The sequence below is a fragment of the Penicillium argentinense genome (assembly GCF_028826775.1).
Source record: "Penicillium argentinense strain IBT 30761 chromosome Unknown utg000002l_segment0_segment0, whole genome shotgun sequence".
NCBI classification, from domain to species: Eukaryota; Fungi; Ascomycota; class Eurotiomycetes; order Eurotiales; family Aspergillaceae; genus Penicillium; species Penicillium argentinense.
Window position 1 is genome coordinate 1162060 of NW_026622661.1, and position 17176 is coordinate 1179235.

Genomic DNA, 17176 nt, shown 5'->3' on the forward strand with positions numbered 1-17176 from the left:
CTGATGGGGCGGAACTCCACCGCAGGTGCGAACTAACCCGACCACCAACGCTCCTTTAATGTCAACAGTCGCGTGCGCCGTGCCATTCCCCTATTGATTTTACCCAATCCCTGGCTGTCGACATAGGATGCCAACGAGTCATTCCGATCTGCTAATATAGGGTCTCGATTGATCTCGCATGTATGCAAAACCCGGACTGGAACGTGGCTACCAGGAGCTGCAACTGACGATCGTCTCCTAAGAGCAGCATGACCGACACCCTGATGCCTTCCTCCCCGCAAAGGGAGGCAGGGCGCAGCTCTGAGACGGACAAATCCAAGAAACCCCAACCGATTTCCGTGTCGAATGGCCCGAAATTAGCCTCTCCGTTTCCTTCTCCCACCGACACCAAACGACCCGCCTCGCTCAAGATGGTTCAACCGGCGGAGTCCGCGGAAGAAATCCAGAACGCTTCGAGTCGGCAAATATCGACAGGCGTTGACGGGACTCGGGAGAGTAAGGAGAATCTGCGCTCGACATCAACACAGCAAGACTCGCCGAAAGAAAGACCATCCCTGAGCTCTCGACTACCCAACAGATCCACCGCCGAGGACAGACCGCCATCGCTGAAGCATCATAAGCAGCAGACGTCAATCTCCGGACAATCTCCTCCTTCTCGAGCCCCGAGTGTTCAGTTCCAGAACACAGAAAACGAAGTTCCGGAATTACCCCCATCACAGCCACAATCGCGCCCTACCTCATTATACGGCGACGATCCGGAACAAACACGAGGAAGACAATCTTTCATGAACAAGATCAAATCATTGGCCGCATCGCCCCCATTTGGCTCGCATTCACGATCTGCCAGCGGACCGAACATTGGAGAGTTCAGGGTACCCCCACCTGATATGGTAACGCCGGGCTCTGAACGCGGAGAATTTCGTTTCCCTGAGCCTCTGCCAGAGGAAGGAAGTGATATCGATGCAGATGCTGAGGAGAGTGGTGGGGAGCAGCGTGACCTCCCCAAGAAAAAGAGACATTTTCGACGACGACAGACGCAGGAAGAAGATGCAGGAACTCGAACGGCTCCCACCACCCCGAAGACGAATCGCCGGCCTTCTTTTCATTTCTCGTCGTCATTCGCTCCATTCGAAAACTACCGGACCAATCTCTTCCCTCGGCGAGCCAGCACCACAGACTTCACGCCTCAGCAACGAGAGGGCGTCTCCGAAGATGAGGGTCGCGATAGACTCACTAATCGGCGAAAAAGACCTGGCTGGGGTGGGACTCGTGGCATGTCATATATTGGACGCAACCAGGACGCACAAGCCAGTCAGGACGAGCGTCCAAGTCAATTGAGAAGATTTACTGGTCTTGCCGGGCCTTCTGATAATGCAGAAGGCTTGACGGCTACCTGGAGACGCCATCGGCAAGAGCGAGGAACCAGTGCTAGTGCACAGCGATGGAAGCAGATCAAAGCCGGTTTCAAGCTAATTGGACAACGACGCAAGATCGACAATACGGTGGATAATAAGAAGTCTGCAGAGCTGCTTGCCGAGCTGGCCTCGGCTGTGCCAGCCGCGCTGATATTGGCGAGTGCTTTCCAAAGAGATGAACATGGAAGCAAGCGAATTCCTATCTTGCTGGAGCAATTGAAGGTCCGGGTCACGGACAGCCGCATCGATTCGCATTCCGGCGATCGTCACCTCGTGTTTCGGATTGAGCTTGAATATGGAAGTGGCATGACGCGGATGAAATGGATCATTTTCCGGACGTTGAGAGATTTTGCGAACCTGCATCTGAAGTATAAACTTCATCTTGGTACCCAGAAATACATCCAACTCCGGACAAGCGAAAACAGCCCCAGCATTCCGCGGTTCCCGCGAAGTGCTTTCCCTTACATGCGTGGCGTTCGAGGCTTGGAAAGCGAATTCGAAGACGAGGAGGAAGAAGGTGGATATGAGACCGGCAACGAAACAGCCGCAAGTGGCACTGAGAGACCCAGCCGGAAGAAGAAGCAGACCCAATCGCACCAACGACGGCCTTCTGCTGGTATCGCCCGCCGGAAGTCCAGTATTACGAACCAAAATGCCGAATCGGAAGCAGGTGAAGGTGTTGTTGGCAAACGGGAAACCTATCCCGAACGACAGCGGAAGAAGCTTGAGATGTATCTGCAGAAGATGATCCGTTTCTTAATCTTCCGAGCTGACAGCAATCGACTATGCAAGTTTCTTGAGCTGTCTGCTCTCGGTGTTCGTCTTGCCGCGGAAGGAAGCTATCACGGAAAGGAGGGCTTTTTGATTATCCAGTCATCGAAAGGGCTCGACTTTCGGAAGGCTTTGACTCCCTCTTTGATTAAAAAACGGCACTGGCCGAAGTGGTTCCTTGTTCGCCACAGCTACGTGGTCTGTGTGGATTCTCCTGAGGAGATGAACATCTACGATGTCTTCCTTATTGACCCTTATTTCAAGATCCAAACGCAGAAGATCAGCCTTCGAAATCAAAAAGCCAAGGAACTCGCAAAGTCTGCAAAGGAATCCGCTAGACATCCTCAGCATCATACTCTTCGACTGGAGAACTCCGAGCGCAAGCTTAAACTCTTGGCTCGAAACGAACGTCAGCTCCAACAATTCGAAGATTCAATTCGATTTATGGCTGCAAACACACCGTGGATGAACCCTAACCGATTCGACAGTTTCGCCCCGGTACGACAAAAGTGCTTTGCGCAGTGGCTTGTCGATGCCCGCGACCACATGTGGGTTGTATCGCGAGCAATCAACCAGGCAAAGGATGTGATTTATATTCACGACTGGTGGTTGAGCCCGGAGCTTTACATGAGACGGCCCGCTGCCATTAGCCAAAAGTGGCGTCTGGATCGTCTTCTCCAGCAAAAAGCCCGAGAAGGCGTGAAGGTGTTTGTCATCATGTACCGGAACATCAACTCCGCTATTCCGATTGACTCGGAATACTCCAAATTCTCCCTGCTTGAACTCCACCCGAACATCTTCGTGCAGAGATCACCGAACCAATTCCGTCAGAATACCTTCTTTTGGGCTCATCACGAGAAACTTTGTCTCATTGATCACACTCTGGCTTTCGTTGGTGGCATTGATCTATGCTTTGGCCGTTGGGATACACCCCAGCACCAACTGACTGATGATAAGCCAACTGGCTTTGAAACAGCAGACATGCCTAAAGACGCTGATCATTGTCAACTCTGGCCCGGAAAGGACTATTCAAATCCTCGGATCCAAGATTTCTATGATTTAGACAAGCCATACGAGGAGATGTATGATCGGAATGTTATTCCTCGAATGCCTTGGCACGATATCTCCATGCATGTGGTTGGTCAACCTGCACGGGATCTAACCCGGCACTTCGTTCAACGCTGGAACTACATTCTCCGCCAGCGAAAGCCTACACGCCCGACGCCTTTCCTGCTACCTCCTCCTGACTTCAACCCCGGTGACATGGAAGCCCTGGGTCTCGATGGAACTTGCGAGGTCCAGATTCTGCGGTCTAGCAGTATGTGGTCAACTGGAACCCCAGATGTCACTGAGCATAGTATCATGAATGCCTACGTCAAGTTGATTGAAGAGTCCGATCATTTCGTCTACATCGAAAATCAGTTCTTCATCAGCACCTGCGAAATCGAAGGCAGAAAGATCGAGAACTTGATTGGAGATGCCTTGGTAGAGCGGATTGTTAGGGCAGCCAAGAATGAGGAAGCATGGCGGGCTGTCATTGTTATCCCACTGATGCCGGGCTTCCAAAATACGGTGGATAGCGAGGGTGGAACAAGTGTGCGTCTGATCATGCAATGTCAATATCGCAGTATCTGCCGAGGCGAGACTTCGATCTTCGGTCGCCTCCGTGCGCTGGGCATTGAACCCGAGGATTACATTCAATTCTTCAGTCTGCGTGCCTGGGGTAAGATCGGACCGCAGAAACAGCTTGTCACGGAGCAGCTCTATATCCACGCCAAATGCATGGTTGTCGATGACCGAGCTGCCATCATCGGATCAGCAAACATCAATGAGCGATCTATGTTGGGTTCCCGTGACTCCGAGGTTGCGTCAATCGTGCGGGACACAGACATGATCCAGTCTACCATGAACGGCAAGCCCTACCTTGTTGGACGGTTCCCGCACACCCTCCGCATGCGCCTGATGCGGGAACATTTGGGAATTGACGTCGACGAACTCCTGGAGCATGATTTTGCCACCGAAGAAGAACTGCGGAAAATCCAGGTCGTCGAAGAGGGTCGCGATTCGGCTCACAACCAAGATAAAGTTGATTCAGAGTCGTCGATGATTGAGCGACAAGATGAACGAGATGCGATGGAGCGCCGACACCGTATCCAGGACGAGTTTTTGTCCCGCTCCGAGGGGTTGCATAGCTTCAACCACGATGTTGACTGGGAGCAAGGCAACAACCCCAACCTCAAAAGCAACCGGAAGCTGACTGCTGATCCACGAGTCACCTCAAACTCCGACCATACGAAGGATGTGGACGGCGATGGTGCTGACAATCTGAAATTTGCCGAGGAAGCTGGCTTGAGTGTTGCCCGTGACTCACAAATGACGCCAGATGGGCGAGAGGCTCTCGTTTCACCTATTGCACCTGAAGGCAAGGGCACCATTGAACAACCGAAACGGTCCACACACCAAAAGCCATCTCGAACCGCCTCAACCCGCAAAGATGCCAAGCAAGGATCTTCGGCCGAACCTTCTCGAGACTCCGATGCCAATGCCAATGCCAACTCCGATACTCCTCCGTATGGCCACGGTACCTCCGGGTCATCTAGCCGCGAGTCGGAAAACGGAAGTACCGGCCTTATTGTTTCCAAAGAAAACCACAATAATTCCAGATTTGGGCAACCGTTCGTCCCCGACCTGAAGCGCATTTTCGTTGACAAGGATTGTATGAGGGATCCAGTGAACGATGCCTTCTATCTAGATACTTGGCTGGCTGTTGCAGAAAAGAACACCAAGATCTTCCGATCTGTATTCCGCTGCATGCCAGATAGTGAAGTCAAGAATTGGAAGGAATACAAGGAGTTCGCCGCCTACGGAGAACGATTCGCAGAATTGCAAAGTCAAAACGGCAGCAAGCCCTCCAACGCTCCTCAACACAAACAAGCCGGTTCTACTGGTGTTGTTTCCCCAGGTGTTTCATCTCTTGGGTCACCTATCTCCGGACCGTCCGTCGAGGCAAAAACACCCCAAATCATTGACGAGAAAGCTGAACTCGGCAAGGTCGAGCGCACAAGAACCGAGGCGGAACGTCCACAATCTGAGCTGGCGAAACAGGAGACTCTATCATCCATTGACGAGAAGGCCGCACTCAAGATGAAGTCTGATCCTCAGCTCGTGGGTAGTCTGCAGAATGCTGAGAATCCCGCCGCGGGAGAAGATGCCGAGAAACCTCGCTCCAACTCCGTTCATGTCGACTACTCTGAGGCAGTAAATCTGAATGCCTCGCAGTCCCGCAGACGTCGACGAAGAACCGCCACTATCGGCTCGAAGCGTGAGTTCCATGCCTCAGATGATGTGATGGATACGGCACGAGCGGAGGATCTTCTCAATAAGGTCCAAGGCCACCTCATCCTGTGGCCGTACGACTGGTATGAGCATTTATATGCCCTCCCCTTGACTATGGGATAAACCTTTACTAACGAAAATCTCAATTCTAGGCTCGAGAAGGAAGAGCAAGGCGGAAACTGGCTATATGCACTGGATCAGATTTCGCCTTTGGAGATCTAGTATGTTCTAAAACCACACCTAGGTACACTTCGATACTAACCTTAATCCAGCAACTAATTTGCTCAACCAATTGCACAAAACGGCGTCGTTGGCTATTTCACATTCGTTTATTTTCCATTCCTGCCACAGCAACCTCGCGTTTTATCCCGCCTTCTAAAGCGCACAGAATTCGAGCATTTTCTACAGCCGTGGTTTTTGGTAAAGGGCGGATAATTGACGTTTTTCTTTGTAATTCTTGCTGCTACTGTTACCACCCAGCCTTGGAGGCGTTTTTGCAGCTCTTTAATGATCGAATTAAACAAAACCAGCGCTAGACAAACAGATAATCGGATACTCTTTGCATAACATGAGCTTTAGGTTGAAGTGATACGTAATATCGTAGGAGAAAAGGACGTCCAGGCTACGCTGCAGTCAGTCGCAATCTTCATTCAGGCTACATAATTTATAGAAGAACATTCAAGGCAGAAATTGCGATTATATTCAAAAAAGCAATCATGGTATCCATAACTTCAATCGCATCGTAGTCCCAAGCATTAAACAGGATGATCCAACCAACCATGAAAAAACGAATATAAGATACCAAGAAGGGGAGGCTGTGTAAGCCACGGGCCGAAAAGAAAGAGGAAAAATAAAAAAGGGCGTAGGAAGAAAAGAAATACATGTCAAGCCGGAGCAAATGTATGAAAGAAGCTGTGGGTCGCTTTTGGAAGGTATGTATCCCGGAACGGAATCCCCTAATTTGGTGTTGGGGGGGGGGGGGGGTATTATATACAACGTGTGCATCAAGAAGGGCGGAGTAGTCGTAAAAGAAAAGGGGGAAAAGTGAAAAAAATGAAAGCGAAGAAGAAAGGCGATATAGACATGATGCAGAAAGACATCTCGGGCGAATGAACACGATCAAGCGGAAACAGGGGGTTGCTGTTCCTGTTGCTGCTCACCATCCCCAGCAGCCTCATCCGACTTATTATAGTAATTGTTTGAAGAAGCATAGATCTTCTCCTTGCAATTAATCGCATTCCGGAGCGAATCGATATAAGTCCTGAACTTGACAATCTCACGGAGAAGATAGGACGACTTTCGTTCCCAGTTCGCCATGGCCTTTGTCGAATTCGGATGCCTGGGCGAGAAGGCTAGATTCATTGCTGGACGCAATTCATTGTGTCTCTGGAGATCATCTTCAACATTCTTCACATAGGCCTGAAGAGCCTTCATTTGATCTTCTTCGGTGAGGTTGGAAGCAGCCATGCTTTGCTGTGGTGGGCTCCAGTCACTGATATTTACCCTGTCAGCGGGTAACTTGGGTCGAACAGTACCCTGATCAATGGAACTGCGGATGGAACTCTGGATACTCGGTCGGTGGGCACCGGATGATGTTGGCGGGGATCGGTTCTCGGAGTTAACGAGAGCGCCGTTGATGACAGCATCACTCCATCCATACTCAATGTTACTGATCCCGCCGACAAGAGGTTCCTTGGAGAGTCTTGCACTCCAGTAATTGGCCGTAGAGACGAACTCTCGCACGATTTCGGGGGTACCAGCTTGGAAAAGGTGGACCGCACCGGTGGGTAGACTTAGAGCCCAAACGTGAGGACGGGATTTCGAATACCCTGGTGGCGGGAGGGCACTGGCGATTGTTTGTCGAAGCATGAATTTCCAAATCTCATCTGCGTTTTCTGTCCAGTTGCCGCCTCCGACAACAACACCACCACGCTGCTTTGCCTTCATGCGCATTGATTTGGAAGCATTGTTAAACGAGAACAGGCGCATCCAACCCTGCTGGATTACGGCGAAACAATCGTTCCAGTTGCGATCCTTGGCACGCTTGTCAACTGCATCGAGATGGTGCTTGTGTTTTACGCTACCCTCTTTAGCCCACGGAGCACCGGCCAAAGCCAGTGTTTCATCTTCGAGAAGAGGGGTCGTCCGTTCGGGTTCATCATAACTGTAAACGGACGTGGCCGAGTCTTCGCGGATGATTGCCTGACTCAGTGCATTGGCAAAGCCAATTGACTGCTGATATTCACCACGGGGGAACTCCGAGCCGAACGAGTCCACTGAAGCGGATGTGAATTTACCCAATGAATACTTGCTCCAAGTGCTCGATGCAGTAGGGCTCCAAACAGAAGACTGATCGTCCAGACTTGTGCGGCTGGAGCCCATAATGGATGGAGGGTACAACCTGGCACCCCGGGAACGGGGTTTGGAGGACCACCGTGCAGCTCCATGGCGAGAATCAGCGGATCGGCCGCGAGGGAAGATGTCGGAGCCGCTTTTGCTGATCGTGCTCGGGCTTCTTCGAAGAGTGCTGGAAGACGGGCCGAGGAAATTGTTGGAGCTCATTCGTGAGATTTCTTTCCCGGGCTGTGCACCATGCAGAGGAAGTCTTTCCTTTTGAATAGATGTATAGAAATCCTTCAAGACCGCTTCGACCTGTTGCTCCCAGGCCCTGACGGTTCCCGTGAAAGGAGTGTTGACCAATGGACCCGCATCACTGTCTGCGGTGTTGCGTCCGGAGTTGTCTATATCTAATGAACTGCGGCTAACATCGTTGGGAAAAGTCGACGAGCGAGCGGACGTGGGGGTAGGAGCGGATTCTGAGTTTGCTGTTTTGGAGCGGTTGACAGGTCGCAATGTCTCAAATCCTTCGGGCGCGGCATCCATCGCAACTCGGTGAATTGTAGGCATGGTGTTTCTGACGAATTGTGATTTGGTCATTTTCGAATCAATATCGGCCAAGTGCAAGTCGGTGTTCAGTAACAGAAGAGAGTAGCAGACAGTGTGGACAACATCTTTGGGTTTGTTAGAAAGGGAGACCTATTGAGCAGAGAATTCAACTTACCAGTAGCCTTGAACCCATGACTCGGGTTACAATCGCACCATCGGTTGGAGAATGCATCCAAGACTCGGTCGACCTGCTGAGTTTCACCCTTCAGTACCAAGCGCTCACAGAGACTTCGGAGGGCGGCGAGAATATTGAGGTTAGACCAGTTGAAGAGACGCATATAAGCCTCACGGACTGTCGCTCGATCGGGGTCACCCAGCCAAGCAGCAGCAGGTTCACTGCCCACGACCTGATCCTGGCTATCGAAGAGTTTCTGGGCTTGCTCGCGGTCAGCCGCAGAAGGGCCATCCTCAACCGCATCACCAGGGCCATCCATTTTGTCTTCGGAATCGTCAATTGCTTTGGGCTCCTCAGACTTGATCACAGGAGTATTAGATGCAGTCTGATAGTGAGAAACTTCGGAGACGGCAGGTGATTCAGGAACATTGCTGTCTGAGGGAAGAGCCAGCTTGCCCTTTGCCAGGCTATCTTGCGAAGCATCTGTCGTGGTGGAAATCTTGAGTTGGCGGGAGAAATCCTCTGCAACCGGTGACAGCATGGCCGATGACGCAGAGTTCGTACTCTTCTCCTGCAAGGGGGATTCGGCAGACGCATCGGACTCCACCTCGATATATTTTAGAGTGCTATCAAGCGTGCCACGACCATCTGCTAGCGGTGAGCGATCCTGGCCACGGGAAGAAGCCGGCGGCTGCAGACTCTGCTTAGCCTTGGGACCACCTCCAGGAGCCGAGACACTTTCTCGTGGCTTCTGAGTCTGCAAAGACAATGGTTCCCGGGCTAGTTTACTACCTTCGCGGTTCTCTTTTTGATCCGAGTTGGCGGGTGTACCGTCGGCCATGTAGGAATTCATAGCCTGTCGCAGACTACTGACGGGGCTTGGCTCTGGCTTCGCGGTGTCCAAAGTGTGAGGTGCAATATCCTGTGGCAGCACAATCGGCGGCGGAACGTTGTCCACCACGGACTTCTTGCGCCTTCGGAAAAACGAAGACTTCTGTTTAACCAGGTGTGGAGGCCCGTTGCGAGTAGCCGGTGCTGTTCCAGCTGAGCTTTTCGGTGGTGGTCCCCGGTTCTTCAAATTGGGGGCCGCAGTAGTGGAATCCTTTTTTCGACCTCTTGCAGATATGACAGGTCATTCGCTTGCAGACTCGGAGACTCTGTAGGAGTCGGAGATGAAGTCTTCGCGGAGCCAAACACACGGCGGAAGAAGCCCGGGCGTTCTTTGGTACCATTGGAGGTGCTGTTGCTCGTGTTGCCGTTGCTGTTCATGGCCGTAATAGTTGTGGTCGTTGACGTAGCTGATGGCTCCGGCTGAGGGAAGGCTGCTTTATTATATGAAATCGTCGGGCTTGGAGCGGGCGGGTCCAACGACGCGGGCATAGCTGGGGGCATATCAAGATCCGTGTCAACCGACAGTTGGAAATCACTATCGCGAACCTTCAAAGCCCCAGTGCCGATGTTGTCAGGGCGGTTTTTGCGCACCTGAGGAGCCTGCGCAGATTTGACACTGTTTCGCCGCGATGCCACAGGTGTACGCGATGCATTGCCAGTGGGAGTCCGATAATCATGAACCTTGCGAGGTCCGGCTGGCACACTTGGAGTCGGTGCTGCATCGTCGTCGTACATCGTATCCTGGCTGGTAGTGAGATCACCGTAAGGCATAAACGCTTTCTGAGGGCCACAATCGAAGCTCTCCGAGCGTCGATCCATAGCTCCCGAGTCCGCTCGTCCTCTGGGCATTGTGTATGAATAATCGGCGGCGGAGGCGCTTCCTTTACTACCTTTGCGAACGTCGTTGGATCTCGGTATGGTCCCAGCACCTGATCGAATACTCATCGCGTCTCCTCGAGCACTGCCCATCCTCCTCGGGGCAGTTTGGTAGTTCGAACTACTGTTACTTCGCCGACCCTTGGCTGTGATGGTATTGTAGCGGCTGCTGCTGTCTTCATATCCATAGTCGGCTTCCGAAGACATTGACGAAGAAAATGTGTGGCCGCGGTATCGGCCATGGGTAGACTCGGTCTCAAAGGCGGAATTAAACAATCGATAGTCTTCCAGCACTGATGATCCTGGGGCGAATTGATCTAGCGACAATAGCATATTGTCTACAACGGAAGTGCGGGCAGCATGCTTCGGAGACAGAGACAGGTCATGCGGGTCTCGTTCGTCCCCCGACTCGCTCGCCCTCGGCGCATTCTCCAGGGCGGCAGCGGTGTCCGGGAAGGCGTCACGGATGGACGGGCGATTGTATCCTCGTTTCGGTCTATACTTCGCTGTCTGAGAGGGAGGAGTTCGAGGAGGGGAGCCGGCGGCATATGCGTCGCGTTGCTGAGACATTGTCACTAGAAACCTGGGTTAGTTCGCCTCTCGTTGTACGGGTCGAGGTGTGACCGTCAGGGCAGGGTCCAGGTGCCAGCGGAATTGCGTCGCCGAGTAATCAAGGCACCCGGTACGCCTGGCGGGGCTCTGCGTTGGCACGTACCGACAATGCCCAAGGCTCGAAGATCGGAGCTGTCGTTGCCCAAGGAGTGGGATGGGCGGAGCTTGACGTGCTCGCGGGTCCGAATTGAAGCACGGGGGAGAAAGTTCAGAGGGTCATCGCATGTCCCGGGCGACGCAAGGGGGCGACTGCGTGCAGAGCAGCGGATTGGCAACGGGGCCGACCCTGGAGCACTTTTATGAGGTGGGAAGAAAGTCGAGAGGAACCCGGGGGCGGGACGAACTCCTGAGGAAGGAACCAAAAGTGGAACTCGAGAACCAAACTCCCGATTTGAGTTCAATGGGCCCGAGGAACGCAAAAAGAGAACAATTCGAACGCACAACGTGGTGTTCCCGGCAGAGTTATATTCGGGGGGTGGGATGAAACGGGGGATCAGTCGAAACAGGGGAAATGAGGAGACTCGTTTATCCCTGATCTCTTCTCCGATGCTCTCTGCGCTGGTCAAGGACCAATTCAGGGGAGAGGGGGAGGAAGTTCGATGCGCTTGGTCCGGCTTTTTCAAATACTGATTTTTTCAGACAGCTCTACACTTACATGCCCTACTCGACTTGCTGTTTCTGACTCCTCGTCTGCTTCCTCCAGACCTGCGCGACCTGGCAGCCGATCCTGACGCTTGTGGAGCCCGGTGGAGTCTAACGGGGGTCTCGCGCTCAGTCCATGCACCGAGTTACATGGGACTCGGCCAAGGTTGGTATGGCATGCAGATGCCAATGTGATGCATCGCGGCGGCGAAAAATGCAATTGACGTCGTGAAGGGGTTTTACTGTGAATCTCTCCGAATCGATAGATCGATCTATCCGGCATTGTCAATACATGTGTTCGATTGTATATTTTATACTTTCATGCTCGCATCGAGACCGCTTGAACGCCCGATACGAAAGTGGGCGCTGACTGGCACGCTGAGGTCGAATCGAAGCATGTCGTGATTCAATGAATCTGCACCCCTCGCAGATGATCTTTCCAGGTCCGATGGAGCACTTTCATATGCAGTCGTGGAGTTCTACGTCCAGACCCTGTCCACTGCGGGCCACGGGTTCAGAGTGGGCTTGAGAGCACAGTTGATTGTCACCAGGTTGGAGGGGCCCAAAGAATAGACGCCGAGGTCTAGAGGAATATTTATTTCATTGTATGAATTTCCCAGGAGCCAACAAACTACCTCGCACTAGTATTATTAGATGTGAGAAATTATTCGGCTCTAGTAGGTAGAAGATATGTGCCTGTGTACTCCGTGCCTGAACACGTGATATGAGATGACATAACCCCCGACACGTCGACCGAGTCTCTCCAAACTCCATGACCCCCGGTTCCTAACCAGAACGGGCCTCGACAATGAACCCGCACATCTCTGTTCCTCGTCAACATGTCGGGCCGACCAATTTCGGCTCGACCCCCAGCCGCGGATCCAGCGTGCGCATGCCGCGCTTCTTCAAGAGGTAGAGCTACCTTCTGGTAAAGATAGAGGGGGACCACCGAAGGTACTGACTGACCATATCACCAGACTATTCAAGTTTCCCCAAATGGACTTTGAGATGGCAATCTGGGAGATGACCTCATTGCTCATTGCCCCCAAGAAAGTATTCAAGTCCATCTACTACCATGTAAGTCATTCGGCGGACTCCGCCAGCGCGGCAAGCAATAGCCTCATGCTAACTGTTTCGTTCTCGGCGATATAGAAACGTAAGTGATATCGCACACCTCCGATACAGACGTTGCCGGAATATTGCAATCTCCACAAGCAATTTTTCAATTACCATTCCTTTATCGAACCCCGATTGACTCGATTCCAGAGACCAAAAACACATGGCATCGCCCTGATCCGTCCTTCACCTACCTCCTTTCATTCTTCCTTCTCGTCACAGCTCTCGCATGGGGGTTGGCTTACACTCCTTCATTTGGCGCCATTGTCCGCCTGTCGCTCCTCTTCGTCTTTCTTCATTTCATCGGGTCGTCCCTCTTGATCTCAACCATCGGCTATTTCGTCATTGGCCGTCTCTTCGGCCCCAATGGCGCCGCAGCCTCTCTGACTGGCTTGCGCGGCTCTCGAGGCCGCCGACGGGGTGCTGCGCAGGGACTGTTTATGCAGCTGGGAGAGAAGGACCAGCTGGAGTTTGGATACTGCTTCGACGTAAGCATGCCCTTTGCCTTGAAGTCTGAAACAATCACCCTCTGACGCTTTCGACGCTTCATCTAGGTCTCTAACCGTGCATTTTTCCCGCTCTACCTACACCTCTATGTCGTGCAATTCTTCCTCCTCCCCATCCTCACCCGCAACCCGACCAATTTCTTCGCCACCTTCCTCGGAAACACACTCTACCTCTCCGCCTTGATTTACTACACTTACATTACTTTCCTGGGCTACAATGCTTTGCCCTTCCTGCATAACACGGAGCTTCTTCTGGTTCCCATTCTGATTTTCGCCCTCCTCTGGCTTGTTAGCCTTATCGCCGGCTGGGGCATTGTCATGGATGGCTGGGGCGTCGAGGGTCTGTTCTGGGGCGTTTAAATGGATGCATACGCACTTGAATATTTCCTGGCTAATTTACCAGCTCGCCTTTCTTGAAAACCTTGGGGGCTTTGATTCCACGCCCCATGTATGAAACCATTCATTTTCCTTTCTCTCTGATCTCTTAGCTATGCATCGAAAAGAGTAATTCTTGTCTCTTAATTTTTGATTGGGGGCGGCGTCGGTGTACATGAATTTCTTATGATTTACAAGGGGACCAGGCATATCTGCTCTTTACTTTCTACTCTACGTGTGTTATAGATCCCAATATCATAATATTTCTCTTTGTCCTATCAAGTTTCAACTCGGTTCGCATCGTCTTGAACACCGAGATCAGGTCAACATTTTATCATGATGGCATAGATTTGGTATCATTCGTCACTCCGAGCAGCTCAAAGACACGGCATGTTTATTTCTTCTTGCCGCCACTTTTCTTCACCTTACCAGCAGCCGCAGCACGGAGCTTTTCCTCCCGTTCCTTAATAGCCGCAGCCCGCTGCTTGGCCTGCTCTTCCTTCTCTTCCTTTTCAGCCAACTTCCTCTCGCGCTCCGCCTCACGCTGTTCCCGAATGATCGCCAAACGAGCAAGATCAGACCTCGCTTCCTCAGTCTTGCCCTCAGCGTGCAGCTTCAGGTACCGCTCGCGCGCTTGCTGAGCCTCGATCGCTTCACGCTCACGGCGCGACAGCTGCGACAGATCCTTAACGACCTTCTTCTTGGGCTTCTCATCTGAATCATCATCGTTCGTCACGAGTTGGGAGCGGGACTTGGCCGTGTGGTTGGGGTTTGCGGGCAGGTCTTCGTCTTCCTCGGAGTCTGAGGGAGGAAGGTCGCCCGGCTGTGCGGGACCCTTGTTGCGCTTTGCCAGGGCAGCCTGTTTCTTGGCCTTCGCAGCAGCGCGACGAGCCTCACGGGTTTGCTCTGCTGCGGCAGCGGTGGGTTGGTCGCCATTTCCGGTGGCGGCTTCGTCGCTTTCTTCCTCCGAGCTCTCCTCTGATGACTCCTCCTCCTCCTCGTTAGATGAAGGGATCTCGTCGTCGGGGTCCTATTAACATGCCGATTGTGGTGTAAGCTTCGAATCGTCCGAGATCTGTGGCAGAATAGCCAGTGGAATGAAAAGCTGAAGGTTTCAATTCCAATCCAGGTTGTAAGGGTGCAAACGTACGCGCCAAAGGCCAACTGGGTTTCCGTCCTTATCGGTAGGCTGTACGTCCCGACTGAACTTTTTGCCTCCTAAATTCCAAGCTTGGGTGAGCTCCAGCGTCCGGGGGTTTTGTGGTGAGCTCTGGTGCACGCGATCATACCTCCTCGCGAGGGCTTGGAGAACTTCCCTCCACGACCGCGGGGCGCCATATTTAAATCTAGATTGAGAGGGATCGGGTCGTTTGTATGTATTCGTTGAGAAAGGACTGTTGGAGGCCACTAGCGACTGTTCCAATTTGAATCAGCTTCTCTCGTCTTTGAGTCACGGTGATCAGGCATACACCAGCGCAGTCAAACCGGGAATGGAGGGGCAAAGTGGGGTGGACTTTGCAGCGCGGCTGGCAAGGGGAAAAAGAAGCGCCCAGGCAGAAAAGAGGCAAAAAGGGAGCTAGAAGGCAATCTGGACTTACCGCGACAACAGCAGCGATTGATGAAGACGGAACAATGTCGAGATTGCGGAGCGAGTTGGCGAGTCACCGCACCAGCATTAATCAGTTTGCCGGTGGGGGGATTCCCTCCTAAATATCTAATCACATCTCAATCGAAAAGAATATCCCAATAATGCAAATGGCGCGTATGCGACTCCTTGATTAATGAGGCCATCAATTTACAATCTATAGACGGATCTATCCAATTTTAATGCAAGGAGGGAAAAAATGATCGAGTCGCTTTACACACGTGTGATGCCCGTGCCCACTTTGACCACTCGAGCCCCGATCAAGGTCAAGGTGCCTGCGATGATTGCACTGCCCATGAACATCTGCGCATACAGATAATTGCCATCATCAAGCTGCACCAGCGCGCCAGCAATCGGCGACCCGATCAGTGCGGCCACTGCGACAACACTGAGAACCATGCCCATCCGCACGCCGGTCTTCTTCAAGTCTGATGTCAGGGTACTCAGAGTGGCGGGGAACAGCGACTGAATACCAGCGGCAGACAAACCATAGAACACCGCAAAAGCCCAGAGCCCCGACATACCTTTCACAGCCGCCCAGCAGAAGGCCACCAGGGCCGTCGCGCCACTGAATGGAATCAACAGATTCAATGGGCCGGTGAACTGATCCGCCAGGAAATTAGGGACCAAACGACCGACGAGTCCAACGCCATTCATGACCATGAGCAGATCGATCGAGATAGTCTCCGAAACACCGATAATGTTGCGACTGAAGCTGCCAACATAGAAGAAAGCGACATACAGCCCCCAAAAATTGAGGAACATGCCGATAGCAAAGAGCAGGTAAGAAGGCTCCTTGAAAGCCGCCCACTCAACAATCGGGCCACTCTTCCTCGGCGGCAGACGCTGCTTGAAGAAAACCAAGCACGGAATGAGGGTCGCCAGGGAAATGAAGCCCAGAACACGCATTGTCCACCCATATCCAATGCGCGGCAAGAGACGCATGACAACAGCCGGAAAGACGAGACCACCCGTCGCAGAGCCCGAAGCCACAAGTCCAAGCGCAATACCACGGCGTCTCACGAAATAAGTCGAAATCAGCGCCAGAGTTGGACAAAACATCAGACCACAACCGATCCCCTGTCCCAAGCCCTGGGCCAGGAAAAGCTGCCAATACTCCGTGCAAAGCGAAGTCATGAAGATGCAGAAACACTCGAGAGTTGCGCCAACGGTCAGCGTAAAGCGAAAGTAACCGGCATCTGTGGCACGCCCAGAGAATGTTCCGATGAAAAATAGCAGGAAGATCTGGATACTGCCAACCCAGGAGATATCCGACGGCGCGCGGTTCAAGTGCGATGTATAGTATGTTTGGAAGACACCGAAACTATTTATATACCCCCAGGTATTAAAGATAATCAAATGACCCAGAGCCACCTGCGTCCAAGCCTGCAAGCCTCCGTCCGGCGGGGGGCCGAGGTCTTTTCCAGATTCGCGTGTTCGAACGACAGAGAGGGTACGAGCCACAGCGCTGGAGTTTGTTGGTACTTGGGTCAAATCAACGACACAGTCTTCAATGGTCGAGTCATCATCATCGGAATGATTATGATCATTGGCTTCGAGAGAACGGGGATCATGGGTGCTATCATTTGCGAAATGGAAGTCCTTTTCCTCGACGACACTGCTTGACCGTTTCTCTTGATTATGGAGGGCCGAGGTATCGGCCATAGTCACTAATTGTAACAGGGACTTCCCCAGTCACTTAGGAGAAGGAGAAAACGAGGCGATCAAAAAAGTCGGATATCATGACTCTGCGCGACAACAGCAACACTTCGGGGTAAGAATTTTGAAGGCAAGAAGGCGCGGAGGCGGGGTTCAAGCTAATTAATATTAATGGGACCCCAAAACCGGCTGAAAAATAAAGAGACCGAACGCAACTGAGTCATTGTTTCCGAAAAAAATTTCCCGAGCAGTTAGTTGAGTTGGAACCCTC

At 52.3% G+C, this 17176-nt stretch overlaps 5 protein-coding genes across 5 annotated transcripts; 2 read left to right on the forward strand and 3 right to left on the reverse strand.

The window, feature by feature from the left end:
- Positions 1-248: 248 nt before the first annotated feature.
- On the forward strand, positions 249-5801 carry pld3 (phospholipase D; the record flags this gene model as incomplete). Its single annotated transcript, XM_056613792.1, has 3 exons — positions 249-5605; positions 5675-5743; positions 5795-5801. The coding sequence occupies 3 exons, from the start codon at positions 249-251 to the stop codon at positions 5799-5801; spliced, it is 5433 nt and encodes a 1810-aa protein (XP_056478833.1).
- An 840-nt stretch (positions 5802-6641) lies between these two features.
- N7532_001299 (Sec7 domain protein) lies at positions 6642-12002 on the reverse strand (the record flags this gene model as incomplete). The annotated part of the gene is made up of 6 exons (XM_056613793.1): positions 6642-8533; positions 8584-9698; positions 9740-10925; positions 11066-11211; positions 11404-11588; positions 11922-12002. 6 exons carry the CDS (start codon positions 12000-12002, stop codon positions 6642-6644), a joined length of 4605 nt encoding a protein of 1534 aa, XP_056478834.1.
- Positions 12003-12412: 410 nt separating this feature from the next.
- N7532_001300 (unc-50 family protein) lies at positions 12413-13586 on the forward strand (the record flags this gene model as incomplete). The annotated part of the gene is made up of 5 exons (XM_056613794.1): positions 12413-12516; positions 12582-12681; positions 12757-12760; positions 12871-13208; positions 13275-13586. The coding sequence occupies 5 exons, from the start codon at positions 12413-12415 to the stop codon at positions 13584-13586; spliced, it is 858 nt and encodes a 285-aa protein (XP_056478835.1).
- Positions 13587-13995: 409 nt separating this feature from the next.
- On the reverse strand, positions 13996-14939 carry N7532_001301 (PDGFA associated 1 family protein; the record flags this gene model as incomplete). The annotated part of the gene is made up of 3 exons (XM_056613795.1): positions 13996-14631; positions 14752-14819; positions 14891-14939. The coding sequence occupies 3 exons, from the start codon at positions 14937-14939 to the stop codon at positions 13996-13998; spliced, it is 753 nt and encodes a 250-aa protein (XP_056478836.1).
- Positions 14940-15459: 520 nt separating this feature from the next.
- Positions 15460-16911, reverse strand: N7532_001302 (putative MFS monocarboxylate transporter; the record flags this gene model as incomplete). Its single annotated transcript, XM_056613796.1, has 1 exon — positions 15460-16911. The coding sequence occupies one exon, from the start codon at positions 16909-16911 to the stop codon at positions 15460-15462; it is 1452 nt and encodes a 483-aa protein (XP_056478837.1).
- Between the last annotated feature and the right edge of the window lie 265 nt (positions 16912-17176).